This window comes from Eptatretus burgeri, chromosome 2 (genome assembly GCF_056783735.1).
Source record: "Eptatretus burgeri isolate ZD-2024b chromosome 2, Ebu_testis_v1, whole genome shotgun sequence".
Lineage (NCBI taxonomy): Eukaryota > Metazoa > Chordata > Myxini > Myxiniformes > Myxinidae > Eptatretus > Eptatretus burgeri.
In genome coordinates, this window is record NC_140962.1 from 115,434,164 (window position 1) to 115,459,126 (window position 24,963).

The following is a 24,963-nucleotide window of genomic DNA, read 5'->3' on the forward strand; positions in this document are numbered from 1 at the left end:
CTTCTGTTCCTCGTGGAAAGGTGATCATCCTTATAAAGTTTTGCCTCAATCTGTTCAGTCACTTTAGAGAAGATTTTTGAAGGTTTATTTTTTTCAACAATATGGCTGCCGAATCACATGACCAATGACATCATTAATTTTTTTCCTGTGAACCATTTTATCCCTCGATGATCCTCAAAATGTTTCATACTGATCGGAAGTGGCGTTCTGCATATGCAATTATGACATCATAATGAGGGCACCTATGACGGCATAAAAATCAAACTCATTCCCCATGAGGAGTACTTGCTATGTGCCAAGTTTCAATTTTTGTCCTTGGTGCGGTTTCAGAGATACAGAGGTCCAAAGTTTTTCCAATATGGCTGCCACACCACGTGACCTATGACACCATAATTATCATTAAAACATTCGACATGAATAGTCACACCAATGGTGAAAAATTTGTCTGAATCCGACAAGCGGTTGCGGAGAAAAACATGAAAGTTCTGTGCGAACAAACAAAAAAATAAACAAACAAACAGACAAATGAAAAATCGTGCTGAGCACGACGCTTGGCAAATTAGTTGACCTTTCCGTGTGGTGGTCCAAGCTGTAATGTCATGGAATGTGTGGTGTTTATTTGTTCGTACATTAATAAAATGAGGCAACGTCACAAATAACAATTATAAGGCACGCGTTGTCAGCAGATTGAAACGAGAGCAGATTGAAAATTTTCACAACTCATTTAAAGCCACCATGTGACATTCAACAACTTATCATCGGTGCTTGTTGCCTTCATTCTGATCGTAGAAAATATTTGAAAATACCGAGGAACATTGCTTTTCAACCAGCTTTACGATCCCGTTATCAGGTTTGAAATATGTTGTAAAACAAAAATGTGTATTTTATATGTGTGTTTTTCATGTTTTGGGTGACCCTGACCTTGACCTTGTGTCAATTTCGATCAAACTTTGTACACATGTTAATATTACATGCATAAATAGACAGTATAAGTTTCAATATAATAAGTGCAAAACTGTTTGAGAAATAGCCATGTGTAATTCACAAAATTACCCATTGGTTTATAATGGGCGATAATATAAAGTGATGCAGAATCCAGATCCTGATCTTGAACATCACCAAAAGTCACATATCTTTTTGCACTGTGGATTTCTATCAGCTGTTAAAATTTCATCCAAATCGGTTAAGAATTGTGACCTGTAGAACGAATAGAATTTTTTTTAAATCATGCCAATAGCTAAAAACTTTGACGTCATACGCTTGTGAAAACTGTGCATAATTTGTACTAACATGCATTTTAAAACATTTAGATATTCCGTTGAAGTTTGTTTTGGCATCAACAGGAAGTCGCTACGACTTCCGGTTACTGAGTTATGTTCAAAATCTTGTTTTCACATTTTTTTGACGTAACGTCGTGACGTTAAGTGCGATTATGACGTGATTTGATCCCAGACTATTTCAGCAAGATTGGCTATCACGTGTTAAAATTTGAGAACGATTGCTTCAGTAGTTTCGGCTGCACACGAGAGTAAATATTTTTTTTAAATGACGTCAATAGGCAAAACTTTGACGTCATACGCTTGCGAAAACTATGCGTAATTTGTAATAAGATGCATTTAGTAATCATTTAGATATTTGAATGAGGTTTAATTTGGCGTCAAGCGGAAGTCGCTACAACTTCCAGTCACTGAGTTATGTCCACAAATGTGTTTTCACGTTGTGTGACGTCACGTCGCGACGTTTAGTCAGATTAAGACGGGGTTTAGACGCGGACCGTCTCAGGTGGATTGCCTATCAGGTGTAAAAATTTAAGAACGACTGGTCCAGCCGTTTGGGCTGTAGACGACCGGACAAACAAACAAACCAACAAACGGAACAGACCAACATTCTTGACAAAATCGAAGATTTCGCCAAGTAACAAACGGATCCAAATGCAATACCCTCTCCTTTGGCGAGAGTAATATAAGGGCACTCGGTAGAGCACATACCTCCGCCATGCAATGACTGATCCACAATAACATGTTGGGCCCAATATATTTTTGAAATATCATTGTATATCTCATTTTTGGCCATCCCTATCTCTCTATGGTAAAGAATCACTTAAAAAATTATCAGATCCGGATCCGGATTTCTTGTCATATTGTTTCGAATTTCGAATAAATTTGTTTTTTGTTTCGAATAAACTCTTTCTTGTCACACACCCAAAATGTCCACCAAGTTTCGTCCAAATCCGCCCACAACGTTTTTGAGATATTGTGCAATATATCGTTTTTGGCCCTTTCTCTCAATGGCGAAGAATCACTGAAAAAATTCTAGTAGCCGAATCCGGATCTGGATGTTTATCAAAGTCTCATCAGTTCGTCCTTGTCGCACACCCAGCCGTCCACAAAATTTCATCCGAATCCATCCACAACTTTTTGAGATATCCTGCACAAAGACAGACAGAAAGGGGTGAAAACATAATCTCCTTCACCTTTGGTGGCAGAGGTAAATTAGAACCAACACAAAAGATAATCAGAACAAAGCAACGAAGCAAGAGTTTCAGTTTGTCATTGACCCATAGGTATGTTTCTTAAATTCATGCAATGTATTTCTTAAATTCAAACAAAGCAAAGTGTCCACAGTGGCCCGAGACTATTGGTGGCTCAATCTTGCGAATTACGTCATGCTTGTAACTGAAAATGTGGTCCTCATTTTCAGGCCACATCCAATGATTGCCAGCTTGGTGCATATGATTGACCTTCACTTCATTCTCCACAATAATTGTTACCTCACCAGGGAACTCGTAGCTCACCAGTTTCCAATCCCCTACTACAAGATGTAATTGGTCAATGCTTTGAGGTGCTTCATGTGTCTGTATATCTCCATCTATTTCGCTTTTGATGGAACCTTCAACTTTGTGCACAGTAATGTCAAGGCATTGGGTCAATGAAGGGTCGTCTTTCACGAGAATCTGATACTTCCCACGCGGTCTGACAGAATGTACTTTATGTGTGTTGGGTATGGCAAAGGTGTTACTCCAAGCAGCCGCAAATTCATTTTTATTTGCATTGATGATCTCAGCAGAGATATAATAGATGTTGATGTTGGGATTGCGCTCAACAGCTATGCTGTAATATGCCTTGCAGTCATCAGCCTCACTCCTTCCACTCTTGACGAATCTCCAGACCAAGTGCTTCATTGTTCTTCTTAAGCCATCAACCAAGTCATTTCCATGAGATGTGACTGAAAATTCCATCTGAGCTGGACATTGAATCTGAGCATCAGTGCTGCCAAAACAGTTTCTTGGCAAGGGTTATACTGGGTAGTTTGCCATTGCCTTCCCAGTGTTGTTTGTCCGTGCTCTATCCTATCCTTTTAAATGCTGAGCGCTAAGCAAGGAAGCAGCACGTAACATTTTTATAAAGTCTTTGGAATGACTCAAATGGAGTTTGAACCACCGACCTCCCAGACTCAGAGCGGACATTCCACCCATTACGCCACCAAGTCTGCTTGTGATAATGTGGACTTAAAAATCACAGAAACAAATAATCCTTGTGATGTTGAGTTGAATAAATCTCCAATATCAGAGATCAGAAATTATAAAGTTTAATGCAATCCACAGAGTGAATCAAAATAAACGTACCTTTTTTATATTGTTGATATTATCACCCATCTCTGGATTTATTTTGCCCTGATAAATGCCTTCAAACCAACACTGTATCTGCAGAAAAAAAGGATCCTATATTCAACAGAGATAGCAGTTTAAAGAAGTCTGAATAAATAGATCAAAATATCATACACAGTCTATCATAATGAAGAGGTAAAAATCTATCAAACCACAACTTGGAAAAAAAATATAAAAGTAATGAACAAATACCGGTGTCCTCAATACATGAGAACACAAAGCCACATTACTGCCTCCAGAACAAAAGATGTACAGTGATTATGAGGAACATCACAAAGGCCTCTGCTACACCCCCAAGGAAATAGTCATAGCACCAATGACAAACTTTATTTATGTCACATTAGGGGAAGCAGAAGAATCGACCACGCATTCTCGATGTGTTTTTCAAGATGAATTTTGATCGTAACACCTCTTTCAGAAACTGTGATTGTGGTCATAACATCACAATCACCATTCGGAAGACTAACAAAGCAACACCGTCCTGTATTTTGCACAAAATAATTGACAACCTTCGAGCTGAGATGTAACAGAGAAATTTGGGATGAATGTCGCAAGTGAAAAGATTAGAAAGGCTGCAAATCAAAGGCGATGCATGATCAGTAATTTTTCGAATTGCCAAAACTGTGGCAAGGATTCCAGTGCCAAACAACCTTATCAGCACATCAGACATCAACAATAAGAAAAGGAAATCCACCCAATGATTATTTTCCTTGTTCTAAAATTGTTTGAGTAAATTTTGAGTCTCGTGGGCAAATTTTCACAACAACGTGATATTCCTGATCATATGTCAAATCATATTTTGTGTTTGACAGAGACATCATTGAGTACTGACTTGCTGAAAGACACGTCGAAGACGGGCACTTTTTTATTTTCTTTGTAGACATAGTAGAGGCTCGTGGAAGAGCTATTGATAGTACACTGAACGGAGCAGGACACAACAGGACAAAAGGAACAACAGAGAGAGTGTGGAGGGAGGGGGGGGAGTGGAACACGAACAGCAGAGATGAAGGCCAAGAGAGAGGGAGACTTGTACAAACAATGGGTGTAAGGAGGAATGGAGGGGTAGGAGAGGATGCATGGAGTGGATCAAATGGATACAGAGGTAAACTCAGGAGGGAAAACCGGAAATTTGGAAGGAGGAGGGAGGGAGGGGGGTTAATGAGAGTAGGAAAGTATGTACTGTTCTTCTCAAAACAGCTCATACAACTATGTTCTGTGAGAGTTGCATTAAATTAGTTTCAAATTTAATTATTTTGTGTGCACATATATGATATCTTTACAATTGAATTCTAGCTTCAGTTTTCCATTCAGTTCTGGGCTAGCATGTGCACATACCGCAAAGGGTGCTATTTCGGCAATGCACATACATGCATGCATACATGATAGCTGCATTATTGTAGGATAATGAATTTTATGTTTTTGCTAATTTTCACATTTTTTGTTCCAATAGAGTAAAACGAGGCAGAGATGTTGTGGTGATGCTACCTAAATATGATCCTGCATTTCAAATTGGCTCATCATTTGCCAATACTTTGTTTGAAGCTAATGATACAGCACCCGATCAGAAAAAAATAAATCCCTGATTGTATACATCAAGCTCATTTTAACAATTACTTACAAAAACACAATAAATGGGTTACATACTGTATATTAGTATGTGGTAGCATGTTATTTGGCATCATTCAGTGCTTTAACCTGTGAAGGTATCAAATCAATGATGTTAATGCATGACAGACTGATGCAGATTTGGCAAAATGTGCAGGAGTAGATTTTGTTGCAGCTCTTGCATCTTACTTGGCAGAGGTTAGCTTTCCCACAACTCCCAACAAATGTTCCCAAATGGTTTTGATGGCATTCGTTTCAGGATTCTGTGATGTCGAGGTAAAAGCTGCAGCCCATTTTCTCTTCCAATAGAGGTGGTTCTGGATGTATGGCAAGTAGTAACATCTTCCTCCAGAAAATGTATTCCATCCTCCAAAATGCCAGGCTGATATATAAAAGGTCTTACCGTCTTTTTCACCAACAACCCCATCTCAGATCACCAATTTGGTTTCAGACCAGGTCACTCCACAAAAGACATGCTGCTTCAACTCATCCAACAATGAATGGAGGGCCTCAATGTCACACATGATGTGGACCTGCGACCAGGGTTGTGGATCTGCCGTTTGGAAAGGTTCTGGGCTGAAAGGATCGAAACCTCAATGAAAAACGGTGCCCAGCTGATGATCCGTGCAATTGGGAAATCAGTCAATTGCTTAGAATTTAAGGTTATACCTTCAAATAATATCGTTTTTGGAAGTACTTACCAGTGCATAATATATCTGTGTGTGTGTGTGTGTGTGTGTGTGTGTGTGTGTGTGTGTGTGTGTGTGTGTGTGTGTGTGTGTGTGTGTGTGTGTGTGTGTGTGTGTGTGTGTGTGTGTGTGTGTGTGTGTGTGTGTGTGTGTGTGTGTGTGTGTGTGTGTGTGTGTGTGTGTGTGGCTTTCTTCTTGGGACTTCTTGGGACTTGGTACAGTAATTGGACTTTACTTTGATGAGTTCAGGACCATCTCTCTGGACATATCTCATGCTTTTGATACATCCTGCCTTGCTCTCCAAACTGTTAGCCTATGGCATCCAAGGCCAACTCCACACATTGCTTACTGCCTTAATCTAATCTCATAGCCAATGTACGGCACTCAACGGAATCATTTTTTCTCCTCTCCCTGTCAGGGCTGGAGTGTCTCAAGGCAGTGTTCTGGGCCCAGTCCTATTCCTGATCTTCATCAATGATCTCTCTCAATCTCTGGAAAATCCCTTTATCGATTTGCTGATGACTCCACTCTCTGCAGTGTCATGTCTCATCATTCAGACAAGCAGACTGCAGTCTCTTCCCTCTCTTCAGACTTTGATAACATCACAAGCTGGTCGAAAACTTGGAATATGTTTTTCAATCTTGACATATCTCACACTCTCATGACCAACCCCCCTCACCCCTCCCCTCAATACTTTCTTAGCAATCCTCTTGAGTAGGTTCAGTCATTCAAACTACTGGGTCTCACTATAAGCCATGATCATTATTGGGCAAACAACATTTTAATGTTGGCCTCCAAAGCCAACCACCGACTGGGCATCCTCCATCATACAAGTCCTTCCATGGCACACATGAACTCCTATCCACTGCCCAGGCATTCATAGCCATGAGAATCCAGCGAGAGCCAAGGATTCTCTGAAGAGACTTGGTGTCGAAGGAGTTAAGTCTCCACCTCAGATCCCTGGTTAGAGTCCAAGTCTCACATCCGAAGAGCAAGACTGGAAGCACCAAGGACCTGAAGACTCGGGCTTTTGTCCTCCTGCATAGGTACGAACAGCGCCACACCCTATAATCCAGTGAATCCAAGACTCCCCAGGCCCGACCCAGACGTCTATTGACTTCTGGATCACAGCAAGCAGAGACATGAATATCACTGCAAAGGTAAGTGAATCTCTCCTTGACCTCAGCATCCTCACCACAAACAGATACAGACAAGACAGCAGCATCCAAGATGTCATTGAAAACTGGATCTTAGTTTTGATCCAGGAAACCTATAATTCCAGCAGTTATGACTCCTCCTTCAGCACCTCGAGGGCCCACAAAAGGATATCCAGAGTCTCCACAAGATGACTGCAACGTCTGTGAAATCAAGGTCAGAGATCTTGAAACTCCCAAACAATGAACCGCAGCTTGATCACTCCGAAATCATCCCCTGTATCGAGCCCATACAACCGCTAAAAAGTGTGGGGGGCATTACACACCCCTAATGAACTCCAGTCACAACTGGAAATAAGTCAGAGATGGACCCACCACATCTCACTGCACTCTCAATGCCAAAGTATATCCAGACATCAGATTGATCAGTTTTGGTGACACCCCATGAAGACCAAGAATCCTCCCGATTCACTGAATGAAACACTTTGCCGAGATCAACATTGGCTGCAAGAAGCCCTTTCCGGAACTCTCGTCTGCATTTGGCAAGGACTTAAAGAGCAACGATCCAGTCAATTGTTGACCTCTTTTGTGTAAATTCTGACTGCTCAGGGTGCTGGTGCTCAAGCAGATGGTGGTGAAGCCCATCAACTATTATCCGAGAAAAGATTTTGCCTGCCACTGAGAGCAGCGCCACCCCTCGGTAGTTGCTGCAGTCCTGGCGATCACCCTTCCCTTTCCAGGGATAGACAACAAGGTCCCTCTTCCAGTCAGTTTGGATGATGCCTGTGTTACAAACATAGCACAGAACTGTGTGCAACGACACGAGTACAGCATTTCCACCAGCCTTGAGAAGTTCAGCATGGATGCCACAGATGCCAGGAGCTTTATCCCATTTCAACCGGTTCACTGCAACATGTGTTTCCACAAAACAAAGTGAATCACATTAGATTGGAAGGGAAGAAATAGGAAGAGTGCCACCCCTGATGTCTAACTCAACAGCAGGTGGGCCAGCCTGGTACAACCACTCAAATTAACTGACCCAGCGGGCCTTCACTTCAGACTTCTCTGTTAACAGCGCAACACCCTCTGCTCTAGCTGCAGTACATCGAGGGATGGGCTTGGAGGAACGGAATGCGTGAGTTCTCCTGAAAGCAGGACGAGAATCACTTGACCACAGGTGATGCTCTACCCCCTCACAGATTCCTTGCACATAGGCCTCCGTGTCCACCCTCAGCGCATGTACAGTTTTATGCCTCAACTCCTTGAACAGCTCAGCTCTTCCATTAGGCCTGGCTTTGAGACTCTGGTCAATGGTATACAGTGTTCCTTGAGACAAAAAATTCTTCTTAGCCCTCCGGTGAGTTCCAAGACATCCACCAGCAACATAAAGGATGGTGGTCTTGAAGGCACTCCACAACTGTTCAGGATTCCCAAAGGCACCCAGACCCCCCTCCCCCCCCAAATCCCCACCTTTTCCCACAGCCTTTTCGCAAACTCCTCAGCTACCCTCTCATCCTTGAGCTTTCCCAGCCTAGCCTGGGTTGGTACCATTCTCCCAGATTTAAGCTGCAACTTCATAGTTGCAACCACAAGCCTCTGGTCGATATTTGTTTTTTTTTTGTATACCTTGGTCGAGGCTCGTATGAGAGCTAACACACAACTCACAGCAAGGAGGCATGAGACAAGAGGGGTGGGAGTGGAAGAGACAAAACAGTGGGGAACAGACACATTAGGTAAACTGTGGAAGGGAGAGGGATGGGGATGGGACGGGGAACATGGCGAAAAGAAGATGGACATTTCGGGGACTTTCAGGAAGGAAAGCAGGAGAAATGAAGGAAGTGGGCTTGGGTGGATTATCGGGGGTAGAAAAGATCGAGGATTTGGATGGGGGAAGATAAGAGGTGGTGGTGAACAGCTGTTTTGAAAGCCTGGAGGGAAGAATGGGAAAGAATAGAGTGAGGAAGTTTATTCCAAAGGCGGGAAAAAAGAGGAATGAAAGAGTGAAGATGAGCAGTGATTTGTGATTTTGGTAGTTTTACCAGAAGGGGGTTGTTGGCGGACCTTAAGCGCCCTGTGGAAATGTGGTGGGGACAAATCGCAGAGAGAGCAGGGGGGGCAAGGCTGGAGAGGAGTCGGTAGAAGACAGAAAGACCACCGACCAACCTGCGGTTGAGGAAATATTGAGGAACTCAGCACTCCAGTGCGCCCTGCAGTTCTGGATAATCCCCCAGTGACCATCAACGAGTCCATGGTCAATCTCCTTTGACACATCACCAGCGTTGGAATATCAAATCCAGCGATGAGCCTGTTTGCTCTGAAATCATGAACCAGCCACCCAAAGTCCACAACTTCTTGCAAAGTCAAGGAACTTAGTGCTTTTCTGGTTCACAGTTCCAGACCCATGGGGACCAACACATGTTTCATAACCATCCCTATCAGTGCCAGTCGATGCACTGAAATGCCCAAAGACTAGAAGAGTATCTCACCTGGGGCAATGATCAACCACAGACTCGAGCCCGGCATAGAATGCATCCTTCACGGTGAGATCACTCGCCTCAGTCAGAGCATATACTGACACCAGGGAAACGACACCCAAGGAGTGACGAATCCTTCGTCTCATAATACGCTCCTTGACCAGTGTAACTTCAATTGTCATGGGAGTTATCTTCTTAGATATAGCTACAGCAACTCCTTGGGCATGGTAACCATCAGAGCGACCAGACTAATAGTAGGTGTAACCACCCAACAGGATCTCGCCACTAATCTCCGAACCTCAGAGAGTACTGCAATAACAATGTTCAAACTCTGGAGCTCAGATAACAGAGGCAGGTGATCTTCCTCTCTTTGGGATAGGACATTCCAGGCATCCACCCGAAGGAACCGCCTCAGGTTAACCCAAGGAGACCGCCATCTGGTGGACGACACCTCAGGACCACTCCACCACACACCACCACAATCTGACCCAGGAACTTTACCAAATACTTTTCCTCCTAGGAAAGAATAGGGGTCCCGAAGGCTTTACCCCAATCCCGTTATCCAGTATGCTGCCCTACGAATAGCAGTACAGGAGGTACTCCCACCGAGTGGGTTTTCAGTTTTCTTTGCATTTATGGGTTTTGTAGAATGAAGTGTTTTATGGTGGCCGTAGTGCAAATCCTGCCACCAACCTCATAAAAAAGAGTAACCAAACTGCAGGAGGATGGCCGCAGGCAGTTGGGCACTGGATATGGAGACCGTTGACTCACAAGGAGCTCATCTGCCCTTTGACATGCTTTGTTTTTAATCCTGATGGGTGTCCATATCCATACACCCTCCTCATCAGGAAATCTGGTGGGGAGGCAGTTTAGTCGCCGACAACCTGACCATTAAACAGGTTAGTACAGGTTTACATGGTACCTGTAGCAAGTCACATATCTAATATGGCCAAACCTGACAAAGGTTTGTTGGCCGTTCTGACAGATCTAATCAAACCTGACAGGCCAAACCTGACAGATCTAATCTGGCCAAAAAACCCCGTTTTTGATTGATTGTGCCTGATTGTTAATCCGTTACCCCACTGTCAGTTCAGCCTTACTTTTCCATAAGCCTTGCTTTTGTAAAGATATATATATATATATATATATATATATATATATATATATATATATATATATATATATATATACATATATACAGATAGATATACACACAGTATATGAATAATTGATGGTCCCGAAGCAGATATCAGCTTGGAAAACTACATTTCTTGTCTGGAAAAAAGAACAAAATAAATACTCATCAAGAATTAAATGTAGCCATCCATGGTAACAGCAGCAAAATGCAATATTTAATGTGAAGGAGCAATAACCATTGAGTGATTAAAATACAACACGACAACGTTATATTAAAAAAAAAAAACACTTACTTTTTCAAACTGTTCTTGTGTTACACAACCAACGTTGTGCTCATCAATCGAGTTGAAGTTGGCAAGACTTTCCATAAGTTGTAATAAGGAAGGGGTGGGGAACATCTCTGCGACAGCAACCAAAAACTTTCTCCAATTAATGAACTCTGTTCCGCCAAATATAGTAGTGCACAGGATTTCAATCTGTGAAAAGAACATATTTCATTTCTAAAATTCTAGCTGTGCACTCGAAGTTTTTAGGGGACAAGGAAAATTAATGGTCCTTCAGGTTAAGGGTGTGGTGGGGGGGGGTATCCACTGAGCTCAGGGTCAGATTTATGCAAAGGCCACTGGGGAACTTGCCTCAGGGCCTTCACCAACAAACACATTCCCTGGGGATCCACCATCCAAGGACTCATCCATGATTATTGATTGTTCTTGTGAATTATAGCTTATTAATCCTATATTAACCGGTGTAGCAAATTGGCTTCAAAAATTGTGCATTGAATGGGTATTTGACAAGTATAGTTGGAAATTATTTCACTAATATTGTCTGCATTCACTTGTTCGAGGGATTTTTACTTTCTGTGTTGAAGGAATCCGATACTCAAATGAAATCAAATGTAGTTTGGAAGTTGTAACAGTAATGCAATATCTTTTTGACAGGCTAATTGCATGCCTTGCAAATCTTCAGTTGTCTGGAATCCATTGGTGGTAATAAAAGCCTGCAAAAATACTCCTGAAATTGTGTATTTTATCCAATAATTTAACTCGAGTAGCCTGCAGTCTTGAAGGCAACCATTCAAATATAAAGTAGAATAGGGGAGCCACAGAATAAGATATAAGAGTTTACAGTGCCATCAGTGAAAAAGGTTGAAAACCACATTTCATCATTGGTGGCAGAAAATGCCAGGACCATCCATGTGTGCCCCACAGCCTCCACCACAATAAATCGGGTGCTGACAGAGCTGTATATACAGTATATAACTGGAGTGTGGGAGCCTGCAAGTGGCACCAGCGATTCGTCATTATCTCCATCTTGGAATACCTCAGCGAGGTCAGCTGCACTGGTTTCAGAGAAAAACATGGTGTTCTGCTGTGCTTTCGGCTGCAATCACAGGAATTCCCGCAAGTTGAAACTCACCAAAAGCATCACTTTTCCTTAGTAAAGGAACTTTCCTTTATATTAAATAACATTTTGAAGTGTTTAGCGATGTTATTATTACTTTATTATTGTTTGGCTCTCGGAGGTGAAGTTTCAACTCTGTAGTATTTGCCTGATTAGTCGCCGACTCGACGTGTGTGTGTGTGTGTGTGTGTGTGTGTGTGTGTGTGTGTGTGTGTGTGTGTGTGTGTGTGTGTGTGTGTGTGTGTGTGTGTGTGTGTGTGTGTGTGTGTGTGTGTGTGTGTGTGTGTGTGTGTGTGTGTGTGTCTTCTTTCTTATTGCTTCAAAAAAAGACATCAAAGTGGCAATTGTTTGTGGACGATTATCAATTTGGAGTTTAACCCCCCCCCCCACTTTAATTCCATTTTAATGAGGCACTGAAACTCAATATTCTCACAGACCAACTCAACTTAACACTTCTGACTTACTAAAATCAGACTCAGTTTTGTCAGTCACCTTCGTAGATGTATTACAAGGCTCTGTCAGAAAACAATCAAAAAAGGAAAACAAATGTGAATCAACCTGCCAATGTAACCCGATAAAGTCCAGCACTTAAACTCTCAGCCATGCCTGCACCTCTCACGTTCTAGTGAGGGAAGAGTTTTTCAACATTGCAGCTGCTTTCCCCATGGGCGCATGCCACAGGTGCGCTCCAGTTATAAAAACAGCTCAGTGGGAGAATCCCAACTCTTTGTAAATGTGTATCATATAGCACTCCTCCCAGTGGGAAGGGGTATTACAAAGTCCTCTCAAACGCCAATCCTGGGGTAATTATTCTGTCCGTAAGGACGGGTTCTTCGCAAGTGCAAATTAAATCGAAGTTCCTCAATGTACCACTTCTAACAAATTAAGTGAATAAGGTTGCTGTAATATACCTTGCCGATGTTCACATTTTTCCAGCATTCTGGTAGAACATGATTTCTTTCATATTGTTCCAAAATATTGTGGAAGATCTCCACAAAAGCTTTGTTTGATATAAAACCTGCAATAAGACATAGAGAACAAGAAAGAGCAATCAGAGATTACAGACCCTCGCCACTCCCACTGTTCACACCATGGGAGCCTTCACCTGCTTAATTATTTCTGTTGCACTCAGGGGCTTTTGGGTCTTTGGGGTCTTTAAACTTTTAATCACTCATTCCAATTATTCCTCAGATGCGGTGATTTCAATATGAAAATTAGCTGGGTGTTGGTATGTCTCTCACCAGCTATGGCACTTCAGCAAAGGACTTCTGTTATTCAATGAGACCGACTCAATCTGTGAACTTTTTGACCTGGATTTCTCCCAATTTCAAATCCTCCCTTCTGGACTTGGTGATGACAAACTTCCTCGCAAATGTCTCCTGTTCTTCCTCAACTCCAATTCGTTAATCTGATCATATGCTTGTGAAAGTCAACATCTCTCTGACTATTCTCAGAGAAATGCATCAGCAAGTCAGCACCAGTGAGTCTGGCAGTTCACTCAGGCAGATTGGCAGGCATTGCCAGCAGCCATCTCAATTCAGGACTGGTCTCTTGTATCTACTGCCCCTGATTAACTCAGACTGGGGATACTCCCACAGAAACATACTCTCCTTAGGCACACATTCATCCCATCTTGTTTTCACTTATCCTTCCCATCCTCCCACCCAAAGTACACTGAATCCTGTGGTGAGGTAGTTGCCTTCAAACAATTTGCCTTCTCTTCCTGGAAAACAAACCACACCGAAGGCAACCTAAGATCACACCACAAAGCCCGCAACAAGTGTGTGTCTACTCTCAGGAGAGCCAGAAAACAACATCTGTTGAATCTCAAGATTGATCTTTCAAACTTGTCTCCCTCCTCTAAAACCTGGCAGCACCTTGTTAAGTCTGTCTCTGGTGTCTGCTCACTCCTTCTATCCCTTCCTTCTCTTCAAATGGCACCACAGCCAACTCCGCTAATGAAAAGGGCGAATGCCTCAATTCTGTGTTTGTTTCTAAATCTTGTGTTCCAAATCTTTGTGCCCATCCCACAAAGTTACACCCAACTGCTCCTGGATTCTGTGTCTTTTGCACTTGAGGGTTTGAAGAAGTTTCAGGCAACCCTCAACTAAGACCGAGATGCAACTGGACCAGATAACATCAGCTAACATGTCCTAAAAACCTGCTCTGCTGCTATTGCACATCCTCTCTTTACCCTTTTCACTCTACCATTTGCCTGAGGGAATATTCCATCTGCTTGGAAGTCAGACAACATCACTGCATTACAGAGAAAAATGTGCAAAACCCAATCCCTTTAACTACAGACTGATCAGCTTACTTCCAATCATCAGCAAATTCATGGAATCAACAATCACAGTTGATATGAAATCCTTCCTTTTCTCTGTCAGCATCATCTGAGATGATCAATTTGGATTCAGACCATTGAAACTCCCAGACAAGTTAAGTTATTCAAACTCCTGGTTGTCACTATCAGCCAAAATCTTTCTTGGGCAAACCACATTTCTTGGGCAAACCACATTTCTTGGGCCTGCAAAGCCAGTCACTGACTGCATTCTCCATCATGCAAAGTCCTTCCTTGGCACACCTTAAATCATGTCTATTGACAAGGCCTACATCTGCAGCTTTATGGAGTACTGCTCTCCCCTCTGGGCTGGTACCCTTGCCTCACACCTTGACAGGGAAAGGAGATGAGAGGATCCCGTTATGAGCCATGTGTTGGTTGTGAGAATAGTAGACGTCAGTAAGTTATGTGTGGAGTTGACCTTGGATGCCTTAGGCAGAGAGTTTGGAGAGCAAGACAGAGTGCCAGACTGTAACAAATACTAGATTTCAGCTTGATCACCTTGATATGTCTTGAGTGATATAACCCTTGCAATTGTGACCAGAAATATGATTTATGAAAGTTCAAACTCATGCCATGGACATGAGTAGAAGAATGGAAGCAGCATGTCCACAAAAAATTTGAATATTTTGTCGACATCCACATTTCCAAGCTGGCCTCCAAAGCCAGTTGCCAATTGGCATCCTCTGTCATGCAAAGTCCTTCCTTGGCACACGTGAGCACCTGACCACATACAAAGCTTCCGTCCGCAGCCTGATGGAGTTCTGCTGTTCCCTCTGGGCTGGTGCTCCTGCCTCTCACCTTTCTCGGCTTCATGCTGTTGAAACCAAGGCATAGTCTTTGAGTCTCTCACTCTCTCACTGCAGGCAGGTCGGTGGTCTTTCTGTCTTCTACTGTCTCCTCTCGGCCTCACCCCCCCCCCCCCGCCCTGTCTGAGATATGAGCCCCCATATTTCCGCAGGGTGCTCAAGATCCGCCAGTAACCCCCTTCTGATAAAACTACCAAAATCAAGAATCACTACTCACCTTCACTCTTTCATTCCTCTTTTTTTCCTGTCTTTGGAACAAATTCCCACACTCTCTTCCATCCCATTCTTCCCTCCAGGCCTTCAAAATAGCTGTTCACCACCATATCTCGTCTTCCCCCATGCAAAACCTCGATCTTTTCTACCCCTGTTAATCCACCCCAAACCCACCTCCTTCAAATTCCCTGCTTTCCTTACTGAAAGTCCCTGTCTTGTAAAGACCTGAAAGTCCCTGTAATGTCCATCTTGTTTACCCCGTGTACCCCACCCCATCCATCTCCCTTCCACAGATCTCCTCATGTCTCTTTTCCCCACTGTTTTTTTCCTTCCCTCTCCCACCCCTCTTTTCTCCTGCTCCCCTTGTTGTGTGTTTGTGTGTTAGCTCTCATATCTGCCTGGTGTTGTGTGTTAGCTCTCATACCTGCCTGATTATGCCTGATGTTGGCTTAATGGTGTGGGTGGTGGGTTTTGGGTCCTAGGGTCCTGAGTTCAAATCCCGTTCAGCTGTTGAATTAATACCAGGTGGGGTTAACTCGGCCTGTCATCCTTCCAATATCAGCAAAATGAATGCCAGAATGCAGGTGTCAGAGTGGCGACCCGTCCAGGATTGTGCCCAATAGCCAAGAGACTGCGTAAGCAGCACCAATGCTCTGCACAGAGTATGGTCCCAATCTTCTCTGTCTCTGTCACACACACACACACACACACACACACACACACACACACACACACACACACACACACACACACACACACACACACACACACACACACACACACACACACACACACACCTGCCTTGACAGTGTATACATTAAAAAAAAGAAAGAAAGAATGTATTTGAAGGGGGAACCCAACCGCTCAGACCACCTCGACAATAATCTAACCCTTGATACCCTACAAAATAGATATGCATCCTTTTCAGAATTATATCGTCGGTAAATTTGCGATTAAAGGTCAAAATATTCTTCTTTTTCACTTTAGCCGTGGCGTCAGACATGGGAATCGAGCACCAGATCTGTACTGTCTCCGGGTTACATTGTGGTCTGATTTAAGTCAAACGGTAAATAATTTTCGATTTTCCACAAATATACTGAGTCGATGCGTCCTTGGTGTTTGTATAATGATACAAACCAAGATGGTTTCATGCTACACCAATGGCCAAAAGACCCTAATTTGCCAGAAATTGGACGAGGTTTGTTGGAAATACCCGAGTGTGGATCGGGCCTAGAAAATGCTCGCTCTTGTGCTCGAAACATTTTACAGAGCACTGTTATGAAACAATAGAGATGGCCCTATCTTGTGGTGACCTGCCACGATTGATAAAGGATGCCATCCCCACGATTAAGTGGAAGAAACTGCCATCACTCAACTCTAACACTATCTAACACTATCTCTACCGAGATACCGGCACATGTACACGGACAATTTAAGCAGTGAATCAATCACCTGTTGCCATTGCCTGGAAGTTACCACAAGAACACCTGAAAATAATTATCCTTTACCAATACAAATTTCTACAAATCATACGAACCACCATATATTTATAGTGGAGAGAAAGTATGCATAATCATCTACTCCTCCGAGAGGGCTTGACCGAGAATGCTTAAACTATCAAAGTACCACCACCCTCCACCATCCCCCATCAACCATACCCACCACCATCCCACATACCCCTCCCCCCCACCATAGCACCATCCCCCCCCCCATCCACTGGGGAGGGACATTGACATCTCAAAGACACGACGGTGGGACACAGCACAGACACAAATGACGTCCAGAGAAAGTTTGAAACGGCACAATCCTGTAACATACAAGATACTTTGTCAGCCTGTGACGGTGGGACAAGGCATTCATCGCCCATTTTGTCTGTGGTCTCCGAGTGTGCCCATTCTGTCTGTGGTCTCCGAGTGTGCCCATTTTGTCTGTGGTCTCCGAGTGTGCCCATTCTGTCTGTGGTCTCCAAGTGTGCCCATTCTGTCTGTGGTCTCCGAGTGTGCCAATTTTGTCTGTGGTCTCCGAGTGTGCCCATTCTGTCTGTGGTCTCCGAGTGTGCCCATTCTGTCTGTGGTCTCCAAGTGTGCCCATTTTGTCTGTGGTTTCCGAGTGTGCCCATTCTGTCTGTGGTCTCCGAGTGTGCCCATTTAGTCCATGCTGTCAAGCGATGACGGGTATTTTCTGGTCGAGTAATATAAAAACGATTTGTCAATTAATGCAAAATATCTCTCTTATAAACTGTCAATTGAAGAAAAGCAAAACCTAACGATCTCGAATTAACATGCGACCAATGTTTTGATCTTTTTAACACCTCCATCTTCACTTCCGCCTTCTTCCTCTGAATCACTCACACAAGGCTAGAAACAATACGGCTCCACAATTCCCCCCGAAAGCGTTTCCATCGCTAATTTGTCTCCAATAATTTCTTCAACATCCCGCTGTTCAGTTTCAACATTCTGAGAACCTTCGGAGTTACTATTGACAATGGACTCAGTATTGGAATCTGACCTCGACATGCTCTGTTTGTCTATGTAAAAAGCCGTTTGGATCAATACAGTAGGGCTAACAGATGTGACGTCACTGGTGAAATTGACAATCGACACTCAAAGGCTTTTTTCGTCACTATTATTGGCCAAAAAAATTCAAATTCCCCCCCCCCACCCCTTCAAATTAAACCGTAGTTGATTTCCAATGGTTTTCAGAAGAAAATAAAAAAAAACATTGCATTTGGGTTCCCCTTTAAGTACCGCACACATCTATAACTACAGAGTTCAATAGTTCATAGAACACCTTACCCTGCACTGTCTTGAGAAACAAGGAGAAATGTGGGGTCCACGAGCGGAAAATATGATTGGTTGTGATGACATAAAATGCTGTAATATTTTGTCCAAGTACTGCTAAACGGAAGTGTTTTGAAAGTGTCAAAAAGGCGATTTTTGTTCTACAGTGTTCAAGTATATAATTCATTTGAAATAAAATAATCTCTCATTGGAATCTCTCGTGATGATTATCATTGGAATCTCTCATGATGAAGCTGAATCTATGGGCCGATCACTTCTCCATCGCTGACAGGTCGGTGAGATCTCTCTCTTCTTCCACCTCTTTTCTGGTCTTGCACCCTCTGCACTCTCCATGCTTTGTACCCCCAGGTATCTGCCGGACGCACATGGTCCAACAACCACCCCCCTCCTCGTGAAACTGCCAAAATCCAGAACTACTGCTCACTTAGGCCTAAGTCACATTTACTCTACGGCGAGGATATGGTGGCCGTACGCCCTCTGAATTGACAGAAACGTGCGGCAGCCGCAGAGTTTCTGAGGTGGCCTCAGGGTGGCCCTACACCGTATGGCTATATTTTACAGGCCGTAGGGTCGCCGTGGAATTATAGCGCGGTTATAACTTTTTTTCATTTCTACGTTCACCGTAGCAATTCGACAAGCCGAAACAAAAAGAACTGGTAAAAGAAAAAAAAAGAACCCACTCGTTACCGTCTGTCAGGCTGCACGTACGGCTTAGGGCCCCCCTGCGGTCGCCTTGCGTCTGCCTTGAAAATTCTAGGGCCGCCGCAGGAACACCCTAAGGTCACCGTGTGACATCAAATCAAAGACCGTACGGCACCCCCACATTTTCGGTCTCCACAATTTATAAATACGCCGTGCGGCTACCCGAAAAATAAAAACATATCAGGTCAGGTCAGGTATGGGAGCATGTGCCAGAACAGCGCGTCGCTGCGTCCACTTTCCGCCGGTACTCCAGGGGCCTCCGTCTGGCCATCCCCCAGGCAGATGCCAGGCCCATCCCCATCTCCCTGAGATGATGGTCAACCTGTTGCAACCATGAGGCACGTGGTCGGCCCACTGGCCTCCTCCACTCATGAGACTCCCTCGCTGAGAGAATCTGGTGAGCAGGATCAGCGTCAGGAAAACGAGCCACATGTCCATACAGCCGCAACTGACGCTCACGGACTATGCAGGTAACAAATCTCATCCGAGTCTCTCTCAGCAACCGCTCGTTGGACACAAAATCCGACCAGCAATAGCCAAGGATTCTCTGAAGAGACCTGGTACCAAAGGAATTAAGTCTCCATCTCAGATCCTTGGTCAGAGTCCAAGTCTCGCACCCATAAAGCAAGACTGGAAGTACCAAGGACCTGAAGACTCGGACTTTCATCCTCCCGCACAGGTACCGGCAGCGCCACACCCCATGATCCAGTGCATCCATGACTCCCCAGGCCCGACCCAGACGTCTATTGACCTCTGACGAGCAGCCAGCAGAGACATGAATATCACTGCCAAGGTAAGTGAATCTCTCCATGACCTCAACATCCTCACCACAAACAGACACAGACAGGACAGCAGCATCCAAGATGTCACTGAAAGCCTGGATCTTAGTTTTGACCCAAGAAACCCGTAATCGCAACGGCTCCGACTCCTCATTCAGCACCTTGAGGGCCCCCAAGAGGATGTCTAAAGTCTCCGCAAAGATGACTGCATAATCTGCAAAATCAAGGTCCGAGATCTTGACATTCCCAAACGATGCACCGCAACTTGATCTCTCCGACATCCTCCCTAAAATCCAGTCCATACAAGTGCTGAAAAGTGTGGGGGCAAGTACACATTCCTGACGAACTCCAGTAACAACTGGAAATAAATCAGAGATGGTACCACCACACTTCACAGCACTCTCAGTGCCAGAGTAGAGTTCAGACATCAGATCGATCAGTTTTGGTGGCACCGCACGAAGACCAAGAATCCTCCAGAGGACATCCCGATTCACTGAATCGAATGCTTTACAGAGATCAACATAGGCTGCAAGCAGCCCCTGCCGAAATTCTCGTCTGCGTTCGGTGAGGACACGAAGTGCAAGGATACGGTCAATCGTTGACCTCTTTGGTGTAATGCCTGACTGCTCTGGACGCTGGTGCTCAAGCAGATGGTGGCGAACCCTATCAAGAAGTATCCGAGCAAAGACCTTGCCCGGCACTGAGTGCAGCGTCACCCCTCGGTAGTTGTTGCAGTCTTGGCGATCACCCTTCCCTTTCCAGAGAGGGACAACAAGGCCCCTCTTCCAATCAGTTGGGATGATGCCTGTGTTCCAGGCAGAGCACAAAACTGCATGCAACGACACGAGTGCAGCATTTCCACCAGCCTTGAGAAGTTCAGCATGGATGCCACAGATCCCTGGAGCTTTGCCCCGTTTCAACTGGTTCACCGCAGCCCATGTTTCCACAAGCAAAGGTGGACCACAGTTGATTCGAGGGTCAGCAACAGGGATTGTAACACCCTTGACGTCCAACTCGACAGCTGGGGGATCAGCCTGGTAAAACCGCTCAAAGTAACCGGCCCAGCGGGCCTTCACTTCAGACTCCTCTGTCAAGAGCCTACCACTCTCTGCTCGAACTGCAGTGCTCCGAGGGATGGGCTTGGATGAACGTAATGCGCGAATTCCCCTGTAAGCGGGATGAGAATCACCTGTCCACAGGTGATGCTCTACCCCCTCACAGATTCCTCGCACATAGGCCTCCTTGTCCACCCTCAGTGCACGTACAGTTTTACGCCTCAGCTCCCTGAACAGCTCAGCTCTGCCATTCAGCCTGGCCCTGCGACTCTGGTCAATGGTATCCAGTGTCCCTTGAGAGACAAAATTCTTCTTTGCCCTGTGGTGAGCTCCAAGGTGTCCACCGGCAACATCAAGGACGGTGGTCTTGAAGGCGCTCCACAACTCTTCAGGACCCCCCAAAGCACCCAGACCCCCCGGCAAGCAGCAGCTTCTTCACTCACTGCAGATCTGGATAAAATCACAAACTGGTCCAACACGTGGAACATGTCTTTCAATCCAGACAAATCTCACACTCTCACTATGTCTCTTCGAAAGGACCGTTTACAAAACCCCACCATCCACTTTCTCAACAATCCTCTGGAAGAAGTCTTTTCTTTCAAGCTTCTCGGTCTCACTATCTGCCATGACCTTTCCTGGGAAAGTCACATTTCCAACCTCGCCTCAAAAGCCAGTCACCGACTGGGAATCCTCCGTCGTGCTAAGTCCTTCCTCGGCCCTCTTGAGCCCCTGACCACTTACAAAGCTTTTGTCCGTAGCCTGATGGAGTACTGCTCTCCCCTCTGGGCTGGTGCTCCTGCCTCTCACCTTTCTCGGCTTCACGCTGTCGAAACCAGGGCATTTAAGATCATCGGCATCTCCCGCAATGAAGCTGAGTCTTTGGGCCTCTCACTCAATCACCGCAGGTTGGTTGGTGGTCTTTCTGTCTTCTACCGACTCCTCTCCAGCCTTGCCCCTCCTGCTCTCTCTGCGATTTGTCCCCACCACATTTCCACAGGGCGCTCAAGGTCCGCCAACAACCCCCTTCTGGTAAAACTACCAAAATCACGAATCACTGCTCATCTTCACTCTTTCATTCCTCTTTTTTCCTGCCTTCGGAATAAACTTCCTCACTCTATTCTTTCCCATTCTTCCCTCCAGGCTTTCAAAACAGCTGTTCACCACCACCTCTTATCTTCCCCCATCCAAATCCTCGATCTTTTCTACCCCCGATAATCCACCCAAGCCCACTTCCTTCATTTCTCCTGCTTTCCTTCCTGAAAGTCCCTGAAATGTCCATCTTCTCTTCGCCATGTTCCCCATCCCATCCCCATCCCTCTCCCTTCCACAGTTCACCTAATGTGTCTGTTCCCCACTGTTTTGTCCCTTCCACTCCCGCCCCTCTTGTCTCATGCCTCCTTGCTGTGAGTTGTGTGTTAGCTCTCATACGAGCCTCGACCAAGGTATACAAAAAAAAAAAAAAGTGTCCACTCAGCCTGTTCGCAAACTCCTCAGCTACTCTCTCATCCCTGAGCTTGGCAACATCCAGCCTAGGCTGGGATGGTACCATTCTCCAGGATTTAAGGTGCAGCTTTAGAGTTGCTACAACAAGCCTGTGGTCAGTATTGAGGAACTGAGCACTCCGGTAGACCCTGCAGTTCTGGATCATCCTCCAACGACTGTCAATGAGGACATGGTCAATCTCCTTTGCCACACCGCCAGCGTTGGAATACCAAGTCCAGCGATGAGCTTGTGGGCGCTGAAACCATGAACCAGCCACCCTAAGTCCATGACTTCTTGCAAAGTCAAGGAACTTAGTGCTATTCTGGTTCATAGTTCCTGACCCATGGGGACCAACACACACCTCATAACCATCCCTATCAGTTCCAGTCGATGCATTGAAATCCCCCAAGACTAGAAGTGTATCTCGTCTGGGGCACTGATCAACCACAGACTCGAGTGTGGCGTAGAATGCATCCTTCACGGTGAGATCACTCGCCTCAGTCGGAGCATAAACAGAGACCAGGGAAATGACACCTAAGGAGTGACGAATCCTTAATCTCATAATACGCTCGTTGACTGGTGTTACCTCAATTATCATTGGGGTCAGCTTATTGGACACAGCTACAGCAACTCCTTGGGTATGGTAACCATCAGAGCGACCAGACCAATAGTAGGTGTAACCACCCACCATTATCTCGCCGCAATCCGGTCTCCGAACCTTAGAGAGAGCTGCAATCCCGATGTCCAAACGCTTGAGCTCAGATGATAACAGAGACAGGTGATCATCCATTCTTAGGGATAGGACATTCCAGGCACCCACCCGAAGGGACCGCCTCAGGTTAACCCAAGGAGACCGCCGTCTGGTGGACAACACCTCAGCACCACTCCGACACACTCTCCCGCAATCTGACCCAGGGATGTTACCCCGTGGTTTCCCTCCTATCATCAAAGATTGGGGGTCCCGAAGACTTTGCCCCAATCCCGTCATCCGGTGAGCTGCCCTGCAAAGGGAAGCTGCACAGGAGGTACTCTCACGGAGTGGGTTTTCAGATTTTTTTGCGTTTTTGCGTTTTGCGGAATGAAGGGTTTTATGGTGGTCGGAGTGCAAATTCTGCCACCAACCTCCTAATAAGAAGTGACCCAACTGCAGGAGGACATCCGCAGACAGTTGGGCACTAGATATGGATGGCCGTTGGCTCACAAGGAGCTCCTCCGCCCTTTGACAGGTTTTGTTTTTAATCCTGCTGGGTGTCCATATCCAAACACCCTCCTCACCAGAAAACTTGGTGGGGGAGACGGTTTAGTCGCCGCCAACCCGACCATGGAACAGGTTAGTACAGGTTTACATGGTACCTGTAGCAGGTCACAGATCGAACCTGACCTGACAAAAACATATGTGACTGCTACATTGTGTGACTGTGGAAATACTGCGCCTGCCGTATAATTGCTAGTGGCCGTAGATTTTGGAGACCCCACGGCTGCCATGGCAAATGTGACTTAGGCCTTACACTCATTTGTTCCTCTTTTCTCCTGCCTGTGTAATGTAATGTAAACTTCCAGACTCTCTTCAATCTCATTCGTCCCTCCATGTCTTCAAGACAGCTGTTCACCATCATCTCAAATCATCCCCCATACCATCAAATTTTTTCTATACCTGTTTAACCATCTCCCACCCCCTCTCAAAATTTTGCTTCTGCATCCATCTTGTCCACTCCTTGCATTCTCCCTTACACCTCATCATTACCTGCATTACCTGTTTGTCCGTCTCCATCTATTTTCTTCACCCCCGTCTCCATCTATTTTCTTCTTCTTTCTTCATTCTTCTTCAGCCCCCGCCCTGCTGTTGTCATTTCCACTTCTTCTGCTGTTCCTTTGGTTATGTTGTGTCCTGATCCATTCTGTGTTCTCGCTATTCCAAGATCCTTGACTATGTGTGCAAATAATAATAATAATAATAATAATAATAATAATAATGTTAATAAAGATTTTCAAGATCAAAGGAAAAAATTTGAAAAGCTTACCACCATTGAATGCTGTCTTTTACACCACTTTTTTTTTTTAATTTTAAACATGCTACGTTAGTTATACGTGCCTGTTGTTTGTATCCTTTATGACGTCCTTAAAAGCTTCCTTTTTGGAATGGTTTTCAATTTTGTTTGACTACCAGGTGGCAGTGAAACAATTAGCTAATTATCTCACTCTTCTCTGTGTATGCACAATCTGGAAGAATTCAGAGCCAAAGTACTACCTACAAACCTACAGGTTCTCTTTCCGATTCATGTTTAAAATATAATATTCAATTGAATTAAGTTGTTCCTCAATCATAAACTGAGATTTGTGGATATAAGGATGGACAGACAGACAGACAGACAGACAGACAGAAGTGAACCAATTGCTTATAACCCCACTTTTCGCTTAGCTTGCGTTGGGTAATTACAATTCCCATTATGACTCCAATGGCATAACTTGTTAAAATTAGCTATTTATATTAGCACAATCTGTAATATTACATATCTGTGCACAGAATATTGTCATGTCCAGGGGGTTTAACCCCTACCTGGATGGATAGCCAAACTTCTCCCTTGGAGGCCTACAGCCGAGACTCTCGGACATTAATGTGTGTGCTTGGGAAAACAGTTAAGCGCTGCACCAGA

At 44.7% G+C, this 24,963-nt stretch overlaps 1 protein-coding gene across 12 annotated transcripts in view; it reads right to left on the reverse strand.

Annotated features, from left to right (window-relative positions):
* LOC147032885 (sperm flagella and cilia-associated protein 2-like) overlaps positions 1-24,963 on the reverse strand; it is a 204,223-nt gene that overhangs the window by 20,837 nt on the left and 158,423 nt on the right. For all 12 annotated transcript variants that reach the window (XR_015055389.1, XR_015055390.1, XR_015055392.1 and 9 more), the window contains exons 24-26: positions 13,039-13,145; positions 11,020-11,202; positions 3,626-3,703 (exon numbers count right to left, since the gene is read on the reverse strand). Coding sequence is in view for 7 of the 12 variants with exons in the window: in XM_085870859.1 (XP_085726985.1) it covers positions 3,626-3,703; positions 11,020-11,202; positions 13,039-13,145 (368 nt within the window). In the remaining 5 variants the exon portion in view is untranslated. The remainder of the gene's footprint in view (positions 1-3,625; positions 3,704-11,019; positions 11,203-13,038; positions 13,146-24,963) is intronic.